General features: G+C 35.9%; 1 protein-coding gene across 1 annotated transcript in view; it reads left to right on the forward strand.

The window, feature by feature from the left end:
- Positions 1-1,524: 1,524 nt before the first annotated feature.
- The window catches only part of SGCG (sarcoglycan gamma), a gene marked incomplete at both ends in the record, with an annotated part of 57,223 nt that continues 37,241 nt past the window's right edge, over positions 1,525-21,506 (forward strand). The window contains 2 exons of the mRNA XM_079539384.1: positions 1,525-1,719; positions 20,837-20,938. Of these exons, the coding sequence (XP_079395510.1) occupies positions 1,525-1,719; positions 20,837-20,938 (297 nt within the window). The remainder of the gene's footprint in view (positions 1,720-20,836; positions 20,939-21,506) is intronic.

Raw genomic sequence — 21,506 nt, forward strand, 5'->3', positions numbered from 1 at the left:
TCCACAGTATCATGAGCAACTGGGACTGATAACAGCAACAAATTAAGGAGACCATTGCTTTAGCATAGTTACATTATGAATTGCTGATGATCAAATCTCATTTTTGTTATGAATAAACAGCAAATTATAACTTTTGAAATATTTTTGAATGTAAATGCAGAAATAAGATGAATGCTGCATTTGTACATACAGAGCGTAGGCTTCTGTTTACTTGTAAACTTATTTTCTCTGGTTTGTAGCTTGATAGGAAGCTACAGAAACAAACAAACAAAAAAATGATGTGTTTCCAAGGATGGGGGTCAGTATTAAGAGCTACTTGCTTGTCACAGACACAGGATGATTCTACAGGAGACCTGAAGGAGCCCTTTCCGTGACTTAGAGAAATTCAGCAGCAGAACAGGATGTAATTTAATCACATTCTGAAAACTCTGTGCAGAGCAAAATGATCTAATTCCCAGGGGGAAGTTCTGACTAGAGAGGAGACCTCGTGTGGAGCCTATCTTTTGAAGGCACTCTCATCTGGGAACATTGCTTGACTACTTTTGGACGTATAATACTTGTGGATATACATAGCTCATAGGAAGTACTTAAAATACTTATTTTCTTTTTGATATGCATGGTTGTTTGTTGTGAGTTTTTCTGTTTTGTTTTTTTTTCTTCATTTTATAGCAGTGGAAATGAGACAGATGTTACCCATTACTGTTCTTGATAAGCAGCTTCAGCTGCTGAGATTTTTTTTCTTGTGTCTGAAGTGCAAGTTTTAAGGAATGGTTTGAATTCTTGGTGATCTCTGTGCTGGAGAATTGGAAATTATTGAATATCCCTATGTTTTAAAGAAGTACAATTTGGTAAGATTTATTTAAATTCAGGAAATGCTTCTTTTAGACTTGTAATATAAAGTGGAAATTGTGTAAGTACCGTAAGTAACATTTTTACTGATGATATATCTGTATGAGTATATGAAATATTAATAATTGTTTCCTTTCTATTATAAAGAACCATTTTGTTTCTTTACATACAGATTATGAATTCTGTCATTCCACTGTTATACAGCTAAGTTTTGCAACAGAAGGAATGCTTTATTTTTCACCGAATAGAGGAAAGAATATGTAGAATTCTTGAAGCTGCACTTGGCAAGGCACCTCTATCAAGTCTGGAAGTATTTTTACACTGTAGTAATTTTGTTCTATGTGCTGTAGATGTGACCGTATTAAAATTTTTGTGCAGGAAGAATCAGACTATTACGAAAAATTGGAGGGAATTGTTAACATACTATATAGGATAAAATAAACTTGAGCCTCCTGAAAATAATAATTGACACAGTTCATGTATTGAAGCACTACATTGACTATACCAAAAAGTTATGACTGTAATTTGAATGAGATATGATGAAAATATTTTCCAGCTAAAATCGTAAGAGTTTATAGTACAATTAAATATTTATATTTTCCTTGTTTTTTACACACATATATTTTATTTAACTCTAATAACTAAGCAGTCTCTTCTTTTTTCTTTACATAGCAGATGGTACGTGAACAATACACTACAACAACACCAGGCACTAGCCTAGAGAGGCCAAAGAATGAATATGTCTACAAAATTGGAATTTATGGTTGGAGAAAGCGTTGCCTCTACCTGTTTGTTCTACTCCTGCTAATCATCCTAGTTGTGAATTTTTCTTTGACAATTTGGATTCTTAAAGTGATGTGGTTTTCTCCAGTAAGTGTCCTTATTAATTTTCCATTGTTTTCATATTCTCCTTTTTCTCCTGCCTCATCACTCCCCTTATTTCACATGCACATTGGCTTCTCTGTGTGCAATACGTGGTTCTTCTTTCTTCCTTCCCAAGTGTAATTTGTATTTGGCTGATATATACATATGAATGCATACTTACATTCTGTCTTTAAGTATACGTATCCGTAATGTCTGTATTAGTAATAACCACTTAAATTATTGAGGTTGTTGGTAACTTATATTGAAGCAGGTTCTAGCACTATGAAAAAGAACATATTTTACTGTTGTCTCACAGTCTCTGTTTAGTTTATATTTTATTAATACATGAGCTATAAATTTTCTCTCATATGCTGGAATTCACTAGTGCTAAAAGATTGCTTATAGTTGCTGGTTATTTCTTAATTTCCTTCTCCTATTTATCAGCATCCAACATTTGGCAATTTATTTGACCAATTAAATAAAGCTCAGAGGTAATTAATACTACTTCATGCCTGAGGCTAAGCAGATGTGTTATTCAGGAATAACTGTAATATTTTTCCTCTGTCATATATGTTTTAATATTTAAAATGTAATTTTGTGTGTAGTCGATTGAAGAGTAACTTTCGAAAGTCTGCAAGATGTAGCTTTAGTCAGAATGCAATAAAATGCATCAGTGAATATTGAAGCTGAGCTGATTTGTCCCTAACATGCAGTTATGATGCACAGATGATATGAATAGATCTGATACAAGAAAAACAATAATAGTGAATCCTTCCAGCTCTGCCCCTGCTGTTGAAGAAAGAGTGTTGTGAAGAAAATTTCCATTATCTATCATTATTACGCCTCTGTCTCTAAATGAAGGGCATTTTATCTTCTTAGAAGCATTTCTATACTCTACATTCTCTTGCTATAAAGAAAGTAGGTTAATTTTAAGTGCTACTTATGGACCCGTTACTGCTGCTTGAGTTCCCCTCTAGTGTCTTCTCCCACATAAATTCTTTTCAGCTCTGTTACTGCCATACAGATTACAGTGTGGAACATCTTAGGTCACATATAATTTTTCTGTTAGGCAGTTCATATGGAAGATGAGCACTTAGTGCCTGCACATCGTGAATCACAAAGTACATGAATAATTGTTAAAATAGTTTTCTATGTGGCTGAGATTTATATTTTTAATCAGATTTTAAATTTATTTTCTGTTGCTTTGGATTCTTTATCTGAAACTGGGTATTCTCTAGCATAGTCAGGACTAACAGAACAGCATCAGAAGCCCCACTTACAGGAACCACTATTTCCTACTAGGTACCTTCTAGGTACCTACTAGGTACCTAGGTACTTCTTCACAGAAGAAGGCACGAAATGTGTCAAACTTTTGAATGTTCTTATGCCATGGGAACAAGAGCAGTTAATAACAGCTCAAGTAGGGCAGGTTTACATTCATCTGATGGATGGACTATGCATGCCATGGCTACAAAGTTCTTCCTAATTCTCCATTTAAGAATCTGTAATCCTGGCATACAACTTGTGAAACAGTGACTTAACAGCACTGCCCTCCTTTGCGTGCGATAATTCTATGGAAATATCAAACTTAGCTCTAGAACAAGACTGTGCAAAGTGCATATAGATGCTACAACCCTCGAGAAAAGTATGTATGTTGTCATTAAGAACTTGGAAGTTATTTTAATAGGATTTATCTGTTGATGTGAGAAATAACTTATAAGATACCAGAAATAGCATCCAAAGAAGTGCTGTTAGCATCTAAAAAAGAGAATTTGGATAACAACATGCTCAAAGCCTAGAAGTGTGATGGAATTATCATAGTCCTTTCCGCTATGTCTAAGGAAATACTGTTTATAAAAATCGAGGGTGACAACCACAGAAGTTAACAATACAATGATCAAATGTTTTTTCTGGTGGAAATAAATATTAGGGCTCCAAGTTTTGGTTAACTGTTTGAAAAAGAGAGGTAACAGTATATTGTCAGAATATGATTTTTGTGGTTCTTGAGTTCCACCCTTGTAAACTATTTACCATTAGGAAATCAGTTGATTAATAAATACCCTCCTTATCCGTTTAAACATTTCCATTATTGTGAAGAGGTAGAATGTAACTGTGAAATATTATTCCTATGTAGTCATCAGTTATTTGGCAAACATTCATCTCTTAGATCTGGTGATAACTTGTATATTTGTTAATTACGTATTACAAGTATACTATGTAGAGACTATACTATTTATTATGCTTTATTATAATAATAGGAATTTTATTTTTAGCAAATACTTTAGAATTACTCAGTCCTAATTTTTAAAAATGCACACAGATGTCATCTCCATTAAAAATATCAGAATATTAATTATTAGTAAAATTTTAACAGCTGCTTCTCTGTAAAATAATGGGAGAAAAAAAAAGCAATATTCTTTCTCAGGTTGATAAACATATTTAGGAAAAAAAGCATAGTGAGTATATAAAAATATATATTTTATAATATACTTTAGATTTAGAGAAACAAGGTGCTATGTATATACTGATTAAAAAAAAACAATAATTGTGAACAGAATTTCAACAGGCTTTGGGCTGTGAGAGCACGTTGCTGGCCCATATCCAGTTTCCCATCCAGCAGTACTCCCAGGTATTTTTTTGGCAGGGCTGCACTCAATCCTTTCATCCTCCAGCTTGTATTGGTAATGGATGTTGCCTTGACCGAGGAGCAAGACCTTGCACTTGGATTTATTGAACCTCCTGAAATTCTGTTGGGCCTACTGCTTGAGCCTGTCTAGGTCTCTTTGGATGGCATTCCATACCTCTGGTGTGTGAACCACACCCCACAGCTTGGTGTCATCAGCAAATTTGTTGAGGGTGCACTCGACCCCACTGTCAGTGTCACTGATGAAGATACTAAAGAGTATTGGTCCCAGCACTGACCCCTGAGGGTAACCACTCATCACTGATCTCCATCCTGACACTGAGACATTGGCCACCATTTTCTGGGCTCAATCCTGTAGCCAATTCTTTGTCCACTGAACAGTCCACCTATCAAATCCATATATTTCCAATATGGAGAGAAGGATGTTGTGGGGTACCATGTCAAAGGCCTTACTGAAGTCCAGATAGATGACATCAGTGACTCTTCCCTTGTCCAATGATGCAGTTACACCATCACAAAAGGACATTAGATTGGTCAAGCAGGATTTGCCCTTGGTGAAGCCATACTGACTCTCCTGTAAGTACTACCAAACAAGCTAAGCTGATAAGGGTGAACATGAATTAGACACAGATGTGTTGCAGGATTAATAGATCTTAATTTCCCTGTAGAAATTCAGAACAATGATGAAAGACTGAGATTTTTCTGAGCTTCATTGTTTGAGAGACCTTCAGAGTTAAGTAAGCATGACTGAACTGAATTACATTCCATTTGATGAAATCTATGCTGAAAAGGAACTACCTGAAGATAGAACGTAACCCTTTTCTTGTAGTGCTCCATTTACATAGTATATGAGCATCTCCATATTTGCAAGTATCAGATATGACTCATGCACGTTTTCATTTGCTCTTGTGGACTTTGGGTGGACAGGACCTCAAGTTATTCAGGGGAATAAGGGAAGAAAAGTATTGATTCAGTAGTTTTAGAGAATTCAAGACTGAATAATTATTTCTAGAGTATGGTGAATAAAGTGAAATAAAAAATCATTCTGCATGAAACTTAGAACGCTTGAAAACAATTGAGAGATTTCTTTGTTGTTATTTTGGAGTTTTTTGCCCCCTGTATATAATAGATCAAAATGGTGCATGAAATAGAAATTTCAGATTCCACTTTTTATGTTTTGAGGCTTTCTGAGAGCTAAAGGGGAATGCTATCCAAAAAGCTTAGAGATGAAAAATCCGAAGGAATTTGGGACTGCAGCAGGAACTAAGGTGTTAGGAGCCCTGTGAGAAATTCTGAAGTGTATGATAGTTCTGAAAAGGAGGAATACTAACAGCCCTCACAGGGATGAACATGGCCAGATGAAAGCAGTCAGGATTTCTAGATGGTGTCCAGGATAATTTCTGAATATAGATACTGGCTGAGTCAACTAAAGGTGACACACAGTAGTCTGCTGCTCATGAACAAGGTAGATGTATGGGGATGTGGTAATCAGTAGGAGTGTTTTTTAAATGGTGGAATTTAAGATCCTGAAGGGAACGAGGAAGGAGTATAGCAGAATACAGATTCTGGACTTCAGTTGTGCTGATCTGGTTTATCTTTGGACCTGACATATGGAATCCCTAGGGTAGAGGATTTGAAGGATAAAATTACTCATGAAAACTTACTGGTGGCTAAGGACAGTATGCAGGAACAATCTGTCCTGACACTCAAGAAGATAAGCTGCCTGGCTTATCTACAGAGTGTAGCTGTGATGGTATTCCAATGCAAAAAGCAGTATGGAAGAACTGACAGAAGGGACAGGCTTCCAAGAGGAAATTTAGAAATGTTGTCTGGGCAAGGAAATGTGTCAGGCTTCCTGTGTCAGCAAAGACAAAGCTTGGCTTTAGTTGAGACTTAAAAGGGACATTAAGAGCTTGTTTTCTTACTTTAGTAGTAGAAGGCTGAATAGGTAAACTGTGTGTCCACTACCAAATGAGACAGGTAAATTAGTGACCATAGACACAGACAAGGCTGAGGTATTCCTTGCTTTCTTTACCTCAGTCTTCACCAAGTTCTTCCAGGACTTCCCCTTTAGCTCTCAGAGCTTGGCCTACGCAACTCAGTGGGACCAGAAGGTCCAATTGGATTCAGAGAGAACTGTATGATCCCTTGCAAAATCACTCTCTGTCATGTTTGAAGTGTTAAGGAAACTGGGGAGATGTTTGCTGATTGGGCAAAAGCAAGTGTTGTACTTGTCTGCCAAAAAAAACAAAAGCCAACAGGGCAGTTTGAGGAATTACAAGTTGCTCAGTCCCACTTCAGTTCCTTGGAAAATAATGGAGCACATGTGCTTGGAAGACATTTCAAGGTCCATGAAGGAGAAGTGGGTAACTGAGGACAGTCAACATGGATTTACTTAGGGTTAATGCTGACTATTCAATGTCATTACAATCTACGATAAAACGTCTGGGTTTATAGTATAGGTGAGGAGAGGGCACTGGATGTCCTTTACCTGACTTCAGCGAGGCTTTTGGCATTCTCCCACAATGTTATTGTGCCCTAGTTGTCCACATGATGGCTGGGCAACCAGATGGGTAAAAAAATTGGCTGCACAGTAAGGCCTATGCAGTAGTTATTACTCCATTGTATTCTACATGGAAACCTACATGGAGGCCTATAATGAATGTTGCAAGGATCTATCCTGAGACTGTTCCTATTTAACATCTTTATCATGACTTAGAAGAGGTAAAAGAATGTATACTCATCAAGTTGGCAGATTACACCAAGTTGTAGATTCCAATCAGTGCTTTCAGAACTAGGGGTGATGTCCAGAGGAGCCTAGAGGGATTACTTCTAGGGGGAATGGTTCAACATTATAACGTTCAGGAACAACAAACAGAAAGTTCTGATCTTGGAAAGAATGAGTCCCAGCCTGAGGCAGCTCCATGAGGAAGGCCCTGGGGGTTGGTGGGCCACAAGCTGAGCGTGAGCCAGCAACCACCATAGCAACAAAGCCAACGGGTCCCAGGCTGTGTGAACAGGGACAGAGGGAGAGACCAAGTAAAGTGGTTATCCACCTTTACTTAGCACTAATTACAGCAGACATATAATAGTGCCCCTCCTGTTTTGAGTGCTATTGACAAACTGTGATTTTTTTTAGAAGTTTTGTCTTGTGTCTTATCTGATGTTGCCATTAACCTTTCTTATGCTTCTGAAGAACAATAAATAAGTGCTTCACTGGAAAATGTATTTTAGTTTCCTCTTCCACGCTGTTTATTTTAATTGATAAAAATGACTGTGTAGTTTTAAAAAATGATTCACCAACTTTCAGTTTGTAATATGCTAATTTTAAAGCATCACTAGATGCTGTCATATGAGATTAAAGTTCATCCTTGTAAACACTATCAAATCATAAAATGCTTAAAACTAGAAAAATACTGAATATATGACATGTAAGAATATTTTATACTCTCCTAGCTCTTTTCCAAGTCCTTACTGTGGTATAGCCTGTAGGACTGGGCATCTTTCAGTCTTTCTAATTAAAGTTTTTAATTTATAGGGAATCATTGCATTTTTATTGGACTAGAGATAACACACAGTTAATCAGATGATTATGTTACTCACTTTGGAGACAGATTTGTGTTGTAGCTTCTGCTCTAGTTAATATTTAATGAATTTGTATGAAGAAGAACCATCTAGAAAATGAAACATGAGATTAAATGTACTAAAACTTTAGGTTAGATGATATAGATCTCTGGAAGAAGATATGAGAACAGATTTTCCCAGGGAAAAGAGAAAATCTGGAAGAGTAACATCCCAGTTAAGTTCTGCAACCACATGTTCTTATGTAAACAGTCATCACTGCCACTCTTTATCCCTAGAGACTTTACTCCTAAGATGATCATTTTCAGTGATGGCCAGATTTAATTGCAAGGATATTAAGATGTCTAGATCTGTTGCACAAATGAGTAAGACTTTTGAGGGTCTATTACTTGAAATTAGATTCTCAAATTATATGAATATCTACATATTAATAATAATCATAGAATCATAGAATCACCAAGGTTGGAAAAGACCTTCAAGATCATCCAGTCCAACCGTTCACCTATTCCCAATAGCTCCCACTAAACCATGTCCCTCAGCACAACGTCCAGCCTTTCCTTGAACACCCCCAGGCTCGGTGACTCCACCACCTCCCTTGGCAGTCCATTCCAGTGCCTGACCACCCTTTCTGAAAAGTAATACTTCTTCATGTCCAGCCTGAATCTCCCCTGCCGTAGCTTGAAGATAATTAATTAATTAATAATAACTGACCAACATACCAGTTCTGTGTTGACTTGACTCCAGAAGGCTGCGTGACTGGGAAACAGTTTGGAAATTTGGACAGTGTTGAGCTAATCTGAATAACATTGTATACAATACTTGTAGCTTTATAGAGATTAGCTGCTTAACAGGAGGTATTAACAAGAACTATTTGGCTTCTTAGTTTGTTACGTAACTGATATGATTTAATAGCTATAATCTTTTTATAATCTTTTATAATCTTTTGCTTGCATTGCTGCAGACCTGTGATTTCTGTGGTGGGTGTTTTTGTTTTTGTTTTTATCTTTTCACATTTTGCTCTCCATTATCTTTATATTCCTTAGGTAAAACAACGCTCATGAGGCTGATTTCATATTTTCTCCTGAATATAATCATCTTCAGCTGCCCTACCCTATTGTAACATATAGAATTGTTAGTCAGTTCCTCAGAACTTCACCTTTAATAGTTATCACTGTTGAATTTATAGATTGTTATCATACTGCTCTCAAACTCAAGTATGAAAAATACACCTGAGCAGAGGATCACCATCTATAATGTAACAGAACATCTTTTTCAGAAACCGCACATTAATTCAATTATGAAATCAGGCAGACAGGTCTTCAGAGCTTTATCTTCACTGTGAGTTAAACGTGACCTGAATCTGCACTCAATATAATGTTCTTCTGCCATCCATGTTAAACATGACCTGAGTCTGGGTCGCTAATGAGGAGAAAGTCAAGACCGAATACTAAGCCTTACATTAATCTGTGATCACCTTATGACAGGAGCAAACTGTATATGGATGCCAAGCACTCAAGATGCAGTTCATCAAGATGTATTCTGATCGTGGCTCTTGCCCTGTTTATTGCAGGGGATTTGAACCAGATGATCTTTAAAGGTTCCTTGCAACTCAAACGACTATGATTCTATGATTCTAAATTTTAACCTGCTCTTGTATCTTCACTTCAGGTAGACATAATGACATAGACAGTGGGAATTGGGAAGATCTCTGTATTTGTTGACTAGAGAGTGGTCTTCCACTTTGCTAATCTTTTTTAGTTCTCATGTGCAATTAATATTCCCTGTAGACAAAGTATTAAATTTGATCTTTTAAATTATTTTGTGAAGTTTTCCATAAGGCAATGTCAATTTATTTACATTCATTTGTATGAGGAAATATTGAAGAAGTAACTTTATACCAAGCAAGTTAACTAGCTTTATATATACATTAGTTGGTAGATAACGATACAGGTCTAGATCACAGGATCATAGAATCATAGAATGGTTTGGCTTAGAAGGGACCCAAAAGATCATCAAGTTCTAACTGCTCTGCCACAGGCAGGGCCACCAACCTTTTATATATATTTGTATATGTATTTATATATATATTTGTATAACATTCGTATAACATTTTTAACATTGAAAGATGCAGTAATTCTCCTCTGGTGTGTCTACTGTGATTTCACACTCTCACTGTCTATGACTATTTTGAGTAGTAGCAGTCGTAGTTTGAAAGACATTAACTTACTATGTAATTAAATAATTATTTGAACAACTATTTAACCACTTTATAAGTTCAGGCACTAAAGAAGGAAAAGATTGCTTAAGGAAATTTGAAAAATATGAAACTAAGAATGTGATGAAGAAAGGTGATTTTTTTCAACTGGAAATCAAATAACACTCTCTGACAGCGTGACTTACTAGACTGTACAATAGCATGTCCTATTAAATTGTAGGTGACCAATCATTTGGAACATTTAAAACCAGACTAGACAGCAATAAAAGTGTATGATAAAGAACAGTCTTTCACAGCAAGAGTTTTCCTTCACTAAAAAGACATCTGCTAATGAACCTGTACAGCTTTCCTATGCACTTCATCATTAAAAATGTATGCTTCACTGAATTAGTTGCCATTTTGAAGATGCTACATTTTTAATAGTCAAGTAAAATAAAAAATATTTAATTATTCACCAATCCTAATCCTATTTTTTACTGAAGACTTCTCATATCAGAACACCAATATTCTGTAGTTTCCACTCTGAAACGTCCTGAAGAGTTCTATTTTTCCATTTTTCGATTAAGTTAGATATAATTTGCTCCAACTGGATCACAGTTATTCTCATTGTCTTTATCAGATAGTGAATATCTAATTGTTTTATGGAAAAAATAATAGCTGAAAAATATATGGGAACTCCATACTCCAGAAAATCAGTTATCCAAGAAATTTGAACTTCTCTGTAGTGTGATCTGTGGTTTTGATTAATATAAATTATATTACGAATCAGATCGCTAGTATGTAAAATGTATGGAAGAATAGTTGCTAAATAAAAATAAATCTAAGTTTACAGTTATTGGATTAATTCATAATACTGATTAAGATTTTTTAAAATGCTGATTTTAGTGTACGTGCAAGTTTACAAGCAAGTGAAATCATGAGAGCTTTATTTCAAATGCTGATGATGCTTTGCTAATTTTACGTTACAAATTTAAATGACATTTTGACAAACCCTCTGCCAAAGGAAGAGCAGAGGTTCTGTTCTCTTGGCCTGGCATATTTTCTTTGCTGTGTCATGATGCAATTAGTAACTTCTAACATGCAACTACTTTTTTCTTACATGTATATTTGCTCCCAAGAGCAATTGGAGATATTCTGCTGTAGGAAATAGTAATGATGAGCAATAGGCCTGATGGCACTTAGAATTCATGGAGCTCACGAGTGACATAAGTCCATGGAACTTTATATGTGGGTTTTTTTTTCTAGTTCTGTCAGCTGACTTCATTACAGAGGTCACCTTTCTTGAAGTCTTCTTATGTATCTTTAGATAGTCATATACTCAACTACGCTGTTACAGAGATTCACAGAATCAGTGAAGATTTACAGTAACATTTCTCAGAATAACGAGAGATTATGCAGAATGATTGAGGTAGAAGACACTGATGAAAACAAAATATTGGATCAGGGACTTCCAGAGAACCTCCATTGGAATAAAGCCATTGAAGCACATAGCAGCACACATCTACTCTCCACTCAACCCAAAGTGTCAAGCCCAACATACTGAAATAGCTGTGAGGTGGAGAAATTGGACAAACTGTTAAATTTCTGTGCTCTGCATACAAATGATTTCATGCACGAAATCCTGCCATCAGATCAGAAACATGCGGATTCTCAGTTGCTGCTTTTCAATGTGGGAAGTGTCAGTTTTGAGTCAAACACTAAAATGACCTCAGCCTACTCAGCTCCAGTGGAAATTGGTAAGACAGGAAAGTAATTACTGTTCTCAAATAGTGGCTCTCTCTGTTTGTTTACATTACTGATGGCTCCCAGTGTTTATTTATGTTGTTTATATGTCGTGTTCCTCTTTATGTGTTGTCTGTCTTACTGGTCTTCACAGCTAATACATGCACTGCGTTTCTGCAGTGCTTGGCACAGGGGGGCCTCCATCAAGACTGGGACCTTTTTGCACCAAAAGATTAGAAAAGAGAAATGGATATTATCTAACAATCAGTTTTCCACATAAGTATTCCCATTTGGTAAGGTTAGAATTAGAAATCCATTTACCTAACTGTAGAGATCTGCCTGCGGGACAATTTCAGGAGTATTAATAATGAACCATACTTCTGGGATTCCATTGATTCTCTCTCTTATTCTCAATAGAATCTCTATAATTTACAGGTGTTTTTTTAAGAGGATGAGTATGTAGGAACCAAAGAACAGAATGTATCATTCTTCAGAATCATACAGTAGCCTTTGGCTAAATTGTACTTTATTTTTCCCTGATTTAAATTAAAAAGAAAACCAGTGGTTTCCATGATACCTTTACATGTCTTTGAAGATGTTTTGAGTGTAATAAAGATTTTACTAGTAGCCTTACTACTGTTTTTACAAATTCCCAAATCCACCACTCCTCCAGTTTGTTCCACTCAAGCTTTCCAATTACTTGTTTGCTTGCTTTACGAAATGTACCTGTCATGTCCACAGAAATAAATGAAAAACCTTTATGTTCTTGGCTTTTCAAAGTTCAGTACGAGATCTTCACACCTTGTTCTTCATTAATTAACTAACATTTACATTACCCGTTTCATCCATTTTTTCAAAGCCTGATTAGTTGTCCTCCACTTTTAGTACAGATAACATCTCTGTACATAAGCTGTGTACATCTTGCAATGTTCTCATATATTTGAAAGAAATTAGCTTTTAAAATTTCTTCCAGTTGAAAAGCTGGTCTGTCCTTCATTGCCTGCTCAAACAAAATGATTCTGAGAATTCATATTTCTCCACTCTTAAAATAGCCTCATATGTGCCTGTTTACTACACTTTTCTAAATATTTATTTCTTTATATATGTGGTTGTAGGGAAAATGTATTCAATAATGTATGAATATAATTTAATTAATATAGAGTTAGGATGTAAACAAAGTTCTCATTAACTGTGTTAATATGTCATGAAACTTTCCCTTTACTTTCTATTTTAAAACGTTGGCTTCGCAAGTACAAAACATTCATGTGCTTTTCAAAGTTTTCTTAATTCATCTCTATCCAAAATTGAAAAAAAAAGGTGTCATATCTTTGAAAATGTGTGATCAGATCATAGCTACAGAGTAGGGCAAGGATTTGTACCACTTGTGGAAAAAAATTCTAAATATAACTAAAAGAGAATTGCAAAAAGCTCTCATCATTTTCGTCTTCATACTTAATTTCTTCGTCATTACTATTATTTATTAGACGTATGGTATAATTAATGTATACAATATACATATTAAGCTATCGTGTTATTAATTCATAGCATTTAGCTGTATTAATGCCACTATGGTAAAGGAAGTATTATTGTCAGTTCCACACCAGGATTTACTATGATGCACTGTATGGAAAATTGAAAAAGAAGTAGATTCCCGTTGTGCTCTGTAGGAACGACAGCAATTTTCTTATCAATAATGTCATTGGAGAACCATTATAGAAGGTGATTTTATTTTTATATCAAAAATACCTATATGGGTTGGGTTGTTATTAGAGATTTATTATTTATAATTGCAGTCATTACCATTTAATATGAGTATATAATTTTAAAATCTTCATTATAGCTGGAAGACAAAGCATGAGAAAATATGTAATTCATTCATTTCACGCAGACTTCTTCAGCAGGGCTTCTTGAGAGATGTGTCTTTGTCCTGTTCTCATCTCACATTTTTGTCATCCTGACTATTTAGACAGCAAATTCTGTCAGGCTGGAGATGTCTGACACTGTGTACTTACAGAAGGTGCTGAGACCCAAAGATGATTTGTCCCCTAGTACAAATGATAGGATTACATTATTGAATAAATCCAGAGTCTCTGTAATCACATACACCATGCAAATATCTCTTATTCACCAGAGATACTCAAGAAATGTATTATTCAGAAAAAAAAAAATCCTTTTGACAAGCTTTACGAATAGGAGAAATCTAATTCCTTTTCTTTGGCTAAGCTGCATGATTGTAAATGTTACAATTACAGATTAATTAGACGATTTATAACAAACTGCATTCCTGAATAAATATGCATAACAGCAGCATGTATTTCTAAAGTTGAGTAAACCAGTCACAGAGAATATAATGCCAAATGTAATGGGATTTTTATTAGCAATTATCCAGCTTTGAACTATCTATCTGAAGTAGAGAAAGAGCTTGGTCCTCGCTAAAAAAGAAAATGAAGCTGGACCTGAAACTGTTTTGAGAAGCTGTTTTTTTCCTCTTGAGCAGTACTTGTTATAGTTAAAACATTGATTTCAGAAGGACTGCTATTCTGTATGTCATGACAGAAAATTACCTGAAAGTACCTTGAAACTCTGCATCATAAATATTAACTGTATTTTATAAAAGGAATCTCATCAAAGGTAAAAAAAATTGTTTCCGGCATCTTCCATAGCCATTTCCTCACAAAATTCTTGAGCTCTGAATGGCCATCTACTTTTCTAGATTGTGGAATGTTACCAGCTCTTATTCTAAGCACATCTGAAAGTTGTGTTTCAAGCTTTATCCAACTCTTTGTGGTTCAGGTGGGATTAACTTCTGTACCAGGAATGCTTGCTGTTGCTAACTGCTCTGATTTGACCAATATTCTTGACAGAAAAGGTTCCATTATTGTCTGAGAACAAAAGTTGGATAACCTTTTCCATCTGAGCTCAGGAAACAGAGTCCTTGCAAAAGAAAATGAGATGAGGCATCAGTAATGTTATTATACCAAGCACGTACTTAGCACGAAAATAGATATTGTAAGTCAAACAGAGAGTTTCATCAGATTCATTACCAATCCTGTTTTTGCTGATTGCTCTTTAACAATCTCTACCCACAGCCCTATTATCTCAATGAAACAGTGCACTCTTGTTTGCAAAACAAGTTCTCTAAATAGTAATAGCTGCAAGAAATACTGCAGTGAAAGCTGGATCTATAAAGCCATTAATTGAGCTACCTTTGGGGCACAACAAACGGTGTTTCAGTTTGAACTTGCCAAGGTCTTTCCCTAGGTTGACCTAAACATACAATATAAGTATTCAGTAAGTAAGAAAAAGTATTTACCTGCATGGAAATACTGCATCCAATCTACTCTGGAGTGAATATTATTATTGGCAACTAAAGTATGTGTGGACTTTTTGTTCAGAAAATGTGGAATACTCAGGAAGCTGAACTGAATCCTGAGACAGGAAATACTTACATTTGAGATGAGTGTATGTTAAAACAAATGTTTGATTTAAAGATTTTACTGTTTCAGCCATCCTAAAATGTGGATGTGCTTTTCTTTCCAGTATTCAATTTTTTCCCAAAATTGGAAAACATGCTTTTTTTTTTTGCTTTTTATTTTTTTTTTGTACGTCTCTTAACTGATAGATAGACCACAAGTTCATTTTCCTTTACTTAGAAGAGTGTGAGAGTAACAGACTGAGAAGGTGCAGAAGCTGTGTTGATATGATACAATTAGAGTAGTGGTTATTCCAATATAGTGAGTACACGTATATCAGTTTGTATGTTGGAAGGAAAATGCAGGTTAAAGTTACTGATTGAATTTAGATGTCTAGAAACACGATAAACTGAATGAATGAAAGTTCCTTATCCCTCATCTCATTTCTAAAGGCTGCGTGCCTACAGTAGGAGATTTCTATATTATTACATTGGCTTGGAAAATAAATCCTGAATGTACATTTGATTCTCTTCTGAATCTTTAAGCAATAGTCTGCATGATTCTCAGCTGAGCAAGTCATTATGAGTGCAAGAGCCCTGGAGTTACAGTTGCTTGTTTCTACTTTTGATACTCCCAAAGTTACATGCATCTCTTTACAAGTGACTTTCTTGGTCATAGAATCATAAAATGCTTTGGGTTGGAAGGAACCTTAAAGATCCAACCCCCAGCAATATGCAGGGACATCTACTAGATCAGGTTATCCAAAGCCTGACTTTGAACACCTCCAGGGATGGAACATCCACAGCTTCTCCAGGCAGCCTGTTCCAGTGTCTCACCATCCTCATAGTGAAGAATTCCTTCCTGATGTCTAATCTGAATTTACCCTCCTTTAGTTTAAAGCCATTACCTTTCTACTGGTACTACACTGCCTGATAGAGTCTCTCCCCATACTTCCTCTAGCCCCCTTCAGTATCGAAAGCTGGGTATAAATGTCACCCCAAAGACTTCTCTACTCTAAGCTAAACAAATCCAAGTTTCTCCGCCTTTCTTCATAGGAGAAGTGCTGCAGTCCTCTTGATCATCTTTGTGACCCTCCTCTGGACACACTCTAACACATCGATTTCTTTATTATCCTTCAGGCCCCAGATGTGGATGCAGTTCTGCAGGTGGGTCTTCACAAAACCAGAGCAGATATGGGAGAATTACCTCCCTCGCCTTGCTAGTCATGCTTCTTTTGATGCAGCTCTGACTTTCTAGCTGCAAGGGCACAATGCTGCTTCATGTCAAGCTTTTGCGCCACCAGTATCTCCAAGCCCTTCTCCACTGGACTGCTCTTTATCCACTCATCTTTCAGCCTGTATTCATGTATTAGGATTGCCCTGACCCATATACCCTTGCACATTGGGCTACGTGAGGTTCACATAGGCGTTGAACCTCTTGAACCTGTCAAGTTCCCTCTGATTGGCATCCTCCCCCTCCAGTATGCTGAGTACTGGATACACAGCTTGGTATTATTTGCAGATTTGTTTTCACTCAATTCCACTCAATGTGGAAAATGGGTGCACTCAATTCCACAGTCCACGTCACTAAGGAAGATGCAAATAGGGTTGGTCCCAACACCAACTCATGGGGAGCACCACACATAATTGATCTCTCCCTGGACATCAAGCTATTGACCACAGACCTTTGAGTGCAACCTCCTGCAATTCCTTACTCATCAAGTTATACATCTGTCAAATGCATGTTTCATTATTTTAGAGATAAGGATGTCATGTGGGACAGCATCAAATACTTTGCACAACTCCAAGTAGAGGACATCAGTTGCTCTTTCCTTACCCACCAGTGACCATCAGCTAGAGCAACAGGTTCTACCATGACAGCAACTCAAAGAGAGAAGGTGACTGCATCATGCTTTGAGAAGACAGTCCTATTTGTGCCAGCCATACCAATCCAGCCAAATTTACCTTATTAAGTCATTTCTGCACTTTCGTAAAGGCAGACATCTGTTGGCAGAAGAGGGACATACCACCAGGCCCATCAGGAGTCTTTTGGATCTTTTTGGTCTTGAGGGACTCAGTCCTTTACCATCCTTTGGAAGAAATGGAAGGACTTTTCCACATCTTGTGGACATACTGGACATCTCTATTGGCCTCGTGGAGCACACAACTGCTTCCCTATGATTTCAGATGAAAAATATTTCACATTGGTCATGTTCCAGAGTCTAAGAGAATGACAGTCCATCCAAGATGGTCTTCCCATGCAAATACTCCATAGTGTAATGGCCTTAGCTAAGATGTTAGTAGTGGTCGCTACTTATTTTAGACAGCTTGGAGTACCTCTATGGAGGTAATTGATTGAATAGCAGTCAAATATCCTAGACCAAGATTCTGAATCAAATAGACTTTTGGTCTCTTTGGAGCTTTTATGGGGCTTGAATACTCTCAGAGCTTGCATTTATTATAGAATCACTTGTCTCTCTTTCTACAAGTCTTTACGTACTCAGGAGCATTTCCAAGCAATAAAAAAGTTTTCTACTGTGCTGGAAGGCATCCTGTTACTTCAGTTAGTATCTGCCAGTTTTGAAATGAATAACTGATTCCACCATTGCAAACATTAATGCTGAACTGCGTCTTTACTGTATAAGGTTTTAGTAGCTGCTAGCAGTTCCCATATCAGTAAGCTTGCAGCAACTGCAAAATCTGCTCAGTGTCTACAGAGAGATACCATTTTATTCTCCTATATAGCTTAGTACGTGCTTTGCTGAGAGCTTTGGGTAAACAAACAACATAGGAGTCTCAGGAGGATATGCACAGTGGTGTATTAGAGATCAGGACTGGCACACTCAGGTATTGACAGTCACCACCATCAGGATAACAGAAGTCCAGGCTTGCCATACATCTGCTGTGTTTAATGAAACATTCTCTTTTTTTCTCTCTCATATGATATAACTGCATTAAAGACTGCATCTAACTTACCTTTGGACTCTTTCCTCAGGTCAATAGAAATATTTTCATTCAAGGACTTGAATAAGAACATGATCAAATCTTTGAAATCAAAACCAGCAAGATTATTTATCACCAAGGAAGTCTCAATACTCAGTAAATAATAACTGACTTATCTTAAGTCGTCACGTGAGAAGCAGAATGGTTGTTGAAATAACATGATGTGTTGCTATTCTTTCTTTTTATGGAACTAATCATTGGATATCAGTGCATTAGGGTGGCTGTTTATCCTAAATCCCTCTCTTGTCATTCCGTGTAACTCCAGTTTGTTATCAGTGGGGAATAATAGAATTTTCCCATGGTCAATTGATGAGAATGGGTGATGAGGCTCTTACTCAAATATTTCAGAACATGAGTATTGTGACAGTGGTTCAGTAGAATATCTGGTGAAAAAGAGACATACTTGAGGACTTACATGAAGTACCTAAACAAAGTAATCCTGAGTGATGTGACTGAATGAAAAACAAAAGAGCTTGAATGTAAGTTAAAATGTTATATTTTGCCACGTGGTATATAATTTTTTATGTCAAATGCATTATTTTGCCAATATAGCATTTTTAGAATAATAATTACAGCAAAATTTAAAGCCATTAGAAAATGTTTGCTGTTTTTGAAAAAATTTGTTACTCAGTGTGGTGAGGCACAGGCACAGGCTGCCTAGAGAAGCTGTGGCTGCCCCATCCCTGGGCAGCCAGGCTTGATGGGTTCCTGGACAGTCTGACCTAGTGGTTGGCAGTCCTTCCCACTGCAGGGGTTTGGAATTAGATGATCTTTGAGGTCCCTTCCAACTCAAACCATTCTATCACACTATGATTCTGTGTTAATATTGCATATTTAGTTCTTTATATTCCAGGAAAAATAAGCAACGGTGTTTAAACCTTATGAAGTTTATTATAATCTCCATTCACCTAATGTGAAAAGGCATGAGATGAGAGCAGATAATCAGATCCTACCTTTACTTCATTAAATTAAAGGCTTTTGTTAATGTTATTTCTTTTAAAAATTCTAATATGTTCTTATCACATTTTTCAAAATTGTTTGTCTTAATACCTCTGTGTTTTATAGTGTTGAAATTATCTCTGTTCTGCATTACAAGTCAGAAAAACATATCCCTATATCACTCAGTGGTGCCTAGGAATTGATTACAAAAGCCATAGGTGGCTCATCATAGATATTATTTCAGTTTTGTCTCATGAGATCTGTTAGTTTATACTAGCTACTCTTTAAAATCTCTGCAATGGCTAGAATTTAGAAATTGAATCTAGTGCCATTGAGAAAAGTCAGTACATCGTGTATTTCAAAGCAGTAAAATACTTGAAACTAAATAACAGATTCCATAAATAGCTATTTTAAAAGCCTCTTTCTTTAAATAAATCCATGCTGAATAGGAATCTCAATTGTATTCTTCTGTGGAATGTACTACTAACACAAACATTTCGTACCTTACAAAGTTTGAGCCATTCTTGTTTCTATTCATCTCTCTTCAAGCCTATAAAGGAATAATTACAAAATATTTTTCACCAAATGATGGTTAGTTATGTTACTTAACGTTTTGCATATGAAATAATTAATTTCATCAGTGAGAACATGCAAAACTAGAAAATAACCACAGTCTTCTAAAGCCTTTTTTTGTGATGAAAAACAGTATTTTTTAATTAATCATCTAATAGGTCACTGATATATCCTAAGTGGCCTATCATATATTGCCTTATCTCTCCTTACATGGAGAGAAAAGTATTTGGAATGGATAAAATAAAATAAAATATTTGGAATAGAAAAATGTTTTGGAATGGAAATTGTTTTGGGATTTTTTGTTTTAATCTAGCTCTCCCACCAACTTCTTGTATATTTAGGCCATTTGTACTTGGAATAATTTTATGTGTGGCTGAGTTGTAAAGGCTGAAGTACTTTTTGTCAACATTTTTCCCAGTTTTTATATTGGTGGGGCAGGGGGCAAATCCTTTATAAATTAGCTAAATACCTTGGGATATCTGGAAGTCTTCATTTTTCATGTTATCAATTCTGTGGTAATGGTGGAGAAAAGAGAAAAGTTTTAAATTGGTTGAAAAGGGCAGAAAGTGGAACTGGGCTAAAATTGAGAGGGAGGGATTAGGTGAGAAAGAGGAAGGTAGAAGAACTCGCAAGCAACAGGAAGAAATGTAATAGTGTGAGAGGTGGAGCCTTAGCCTACAGTCACAGGAGAAAAAACAGATCTGAGAAAGAAAAATGAATTTAAAAAAAAAGTCGTTATCGAAAATAGTTGCAAATAAAAATCTCCCTTTGTCTTTTCAATAGGCTTAAAAGTATTGCATCCTGTGTGAAGTATACCACTGATAGATGATGAGTTATGACTGACCATACGATTTGGTTTTGAGCTTTTTTGTGTAAAACTTCATTGTTCACAATATGTTCAGAAGGAAGATACAAAAGATATAAAAAGATATAAGATATAAGCTCTGGAAATGTTCAGTTTATGAAAAGAAAAGAAATGAATAAATAGAGCAACAATATTAAAATGCATATAATTGTTCCTTCTACTCCTCAGACAGGAATGGGACATCTACGTGTTACAAAAGAAGGTCTTCGTCTGGAAGGGGAATCTGAATTCTTATTCCCACTTTATGCCAAAGAAATCCATTCTCGAGTGGTAAGCAAATAATTGTTCTATATAGTGCTGGAATAAAATTAATGCAGTAATGAACAGTTGAATTTATGCTAAGTCTAGGTACCTGTCAGGGAAAAAAATAATGTCTAAAAAAATATATATACATTTTATGAAATACATACTATATACACACATTTTTCCGTGCTTATAAGAGTCTTTTAGAAATATATGAACATTGTATTGAATGTATGATACAAGAATACGATAAATATTTTGCAAGCATGATCATTGGGGGTACATGCTTAAAAAGTGGTCAGTAATGAATTAGGAAGGTCAATGCACACAAGTGATGCTAAAATTTTAGAAGTGCATAGAAAATTTATTATTTTTACTGAGACTATTTTTCACAAATGCTACCCCATGAAACTGCATGTTTTGTTTACTCATTCATTAAAAGCTCATAAAACTCTTTAAATATCTATAAAATCAGAAGATCTCGTAGGAAAAACTATTATTTCTCTACTAAACTCAATTTTTGCCAATTCTTGCACTGCAGTATTAGAAGTATGACACTTCAAATAAGTACATTTATAAAATTTACATGACTAAA

The sequence above is a fragment of the Tetrao urogallus genome (assembly GCF_951394365.1).
Source record: "Tetrao urogallus genome assembly, chromosome: 1".
In the NCBI taxonomy this organism is placed as follows: domain Eukaryota; kingdom Metazoa; phylum Chordata; class Aves; order Galliformes; family Phasianidae; genus Tetrao; species Tetrao urogallus.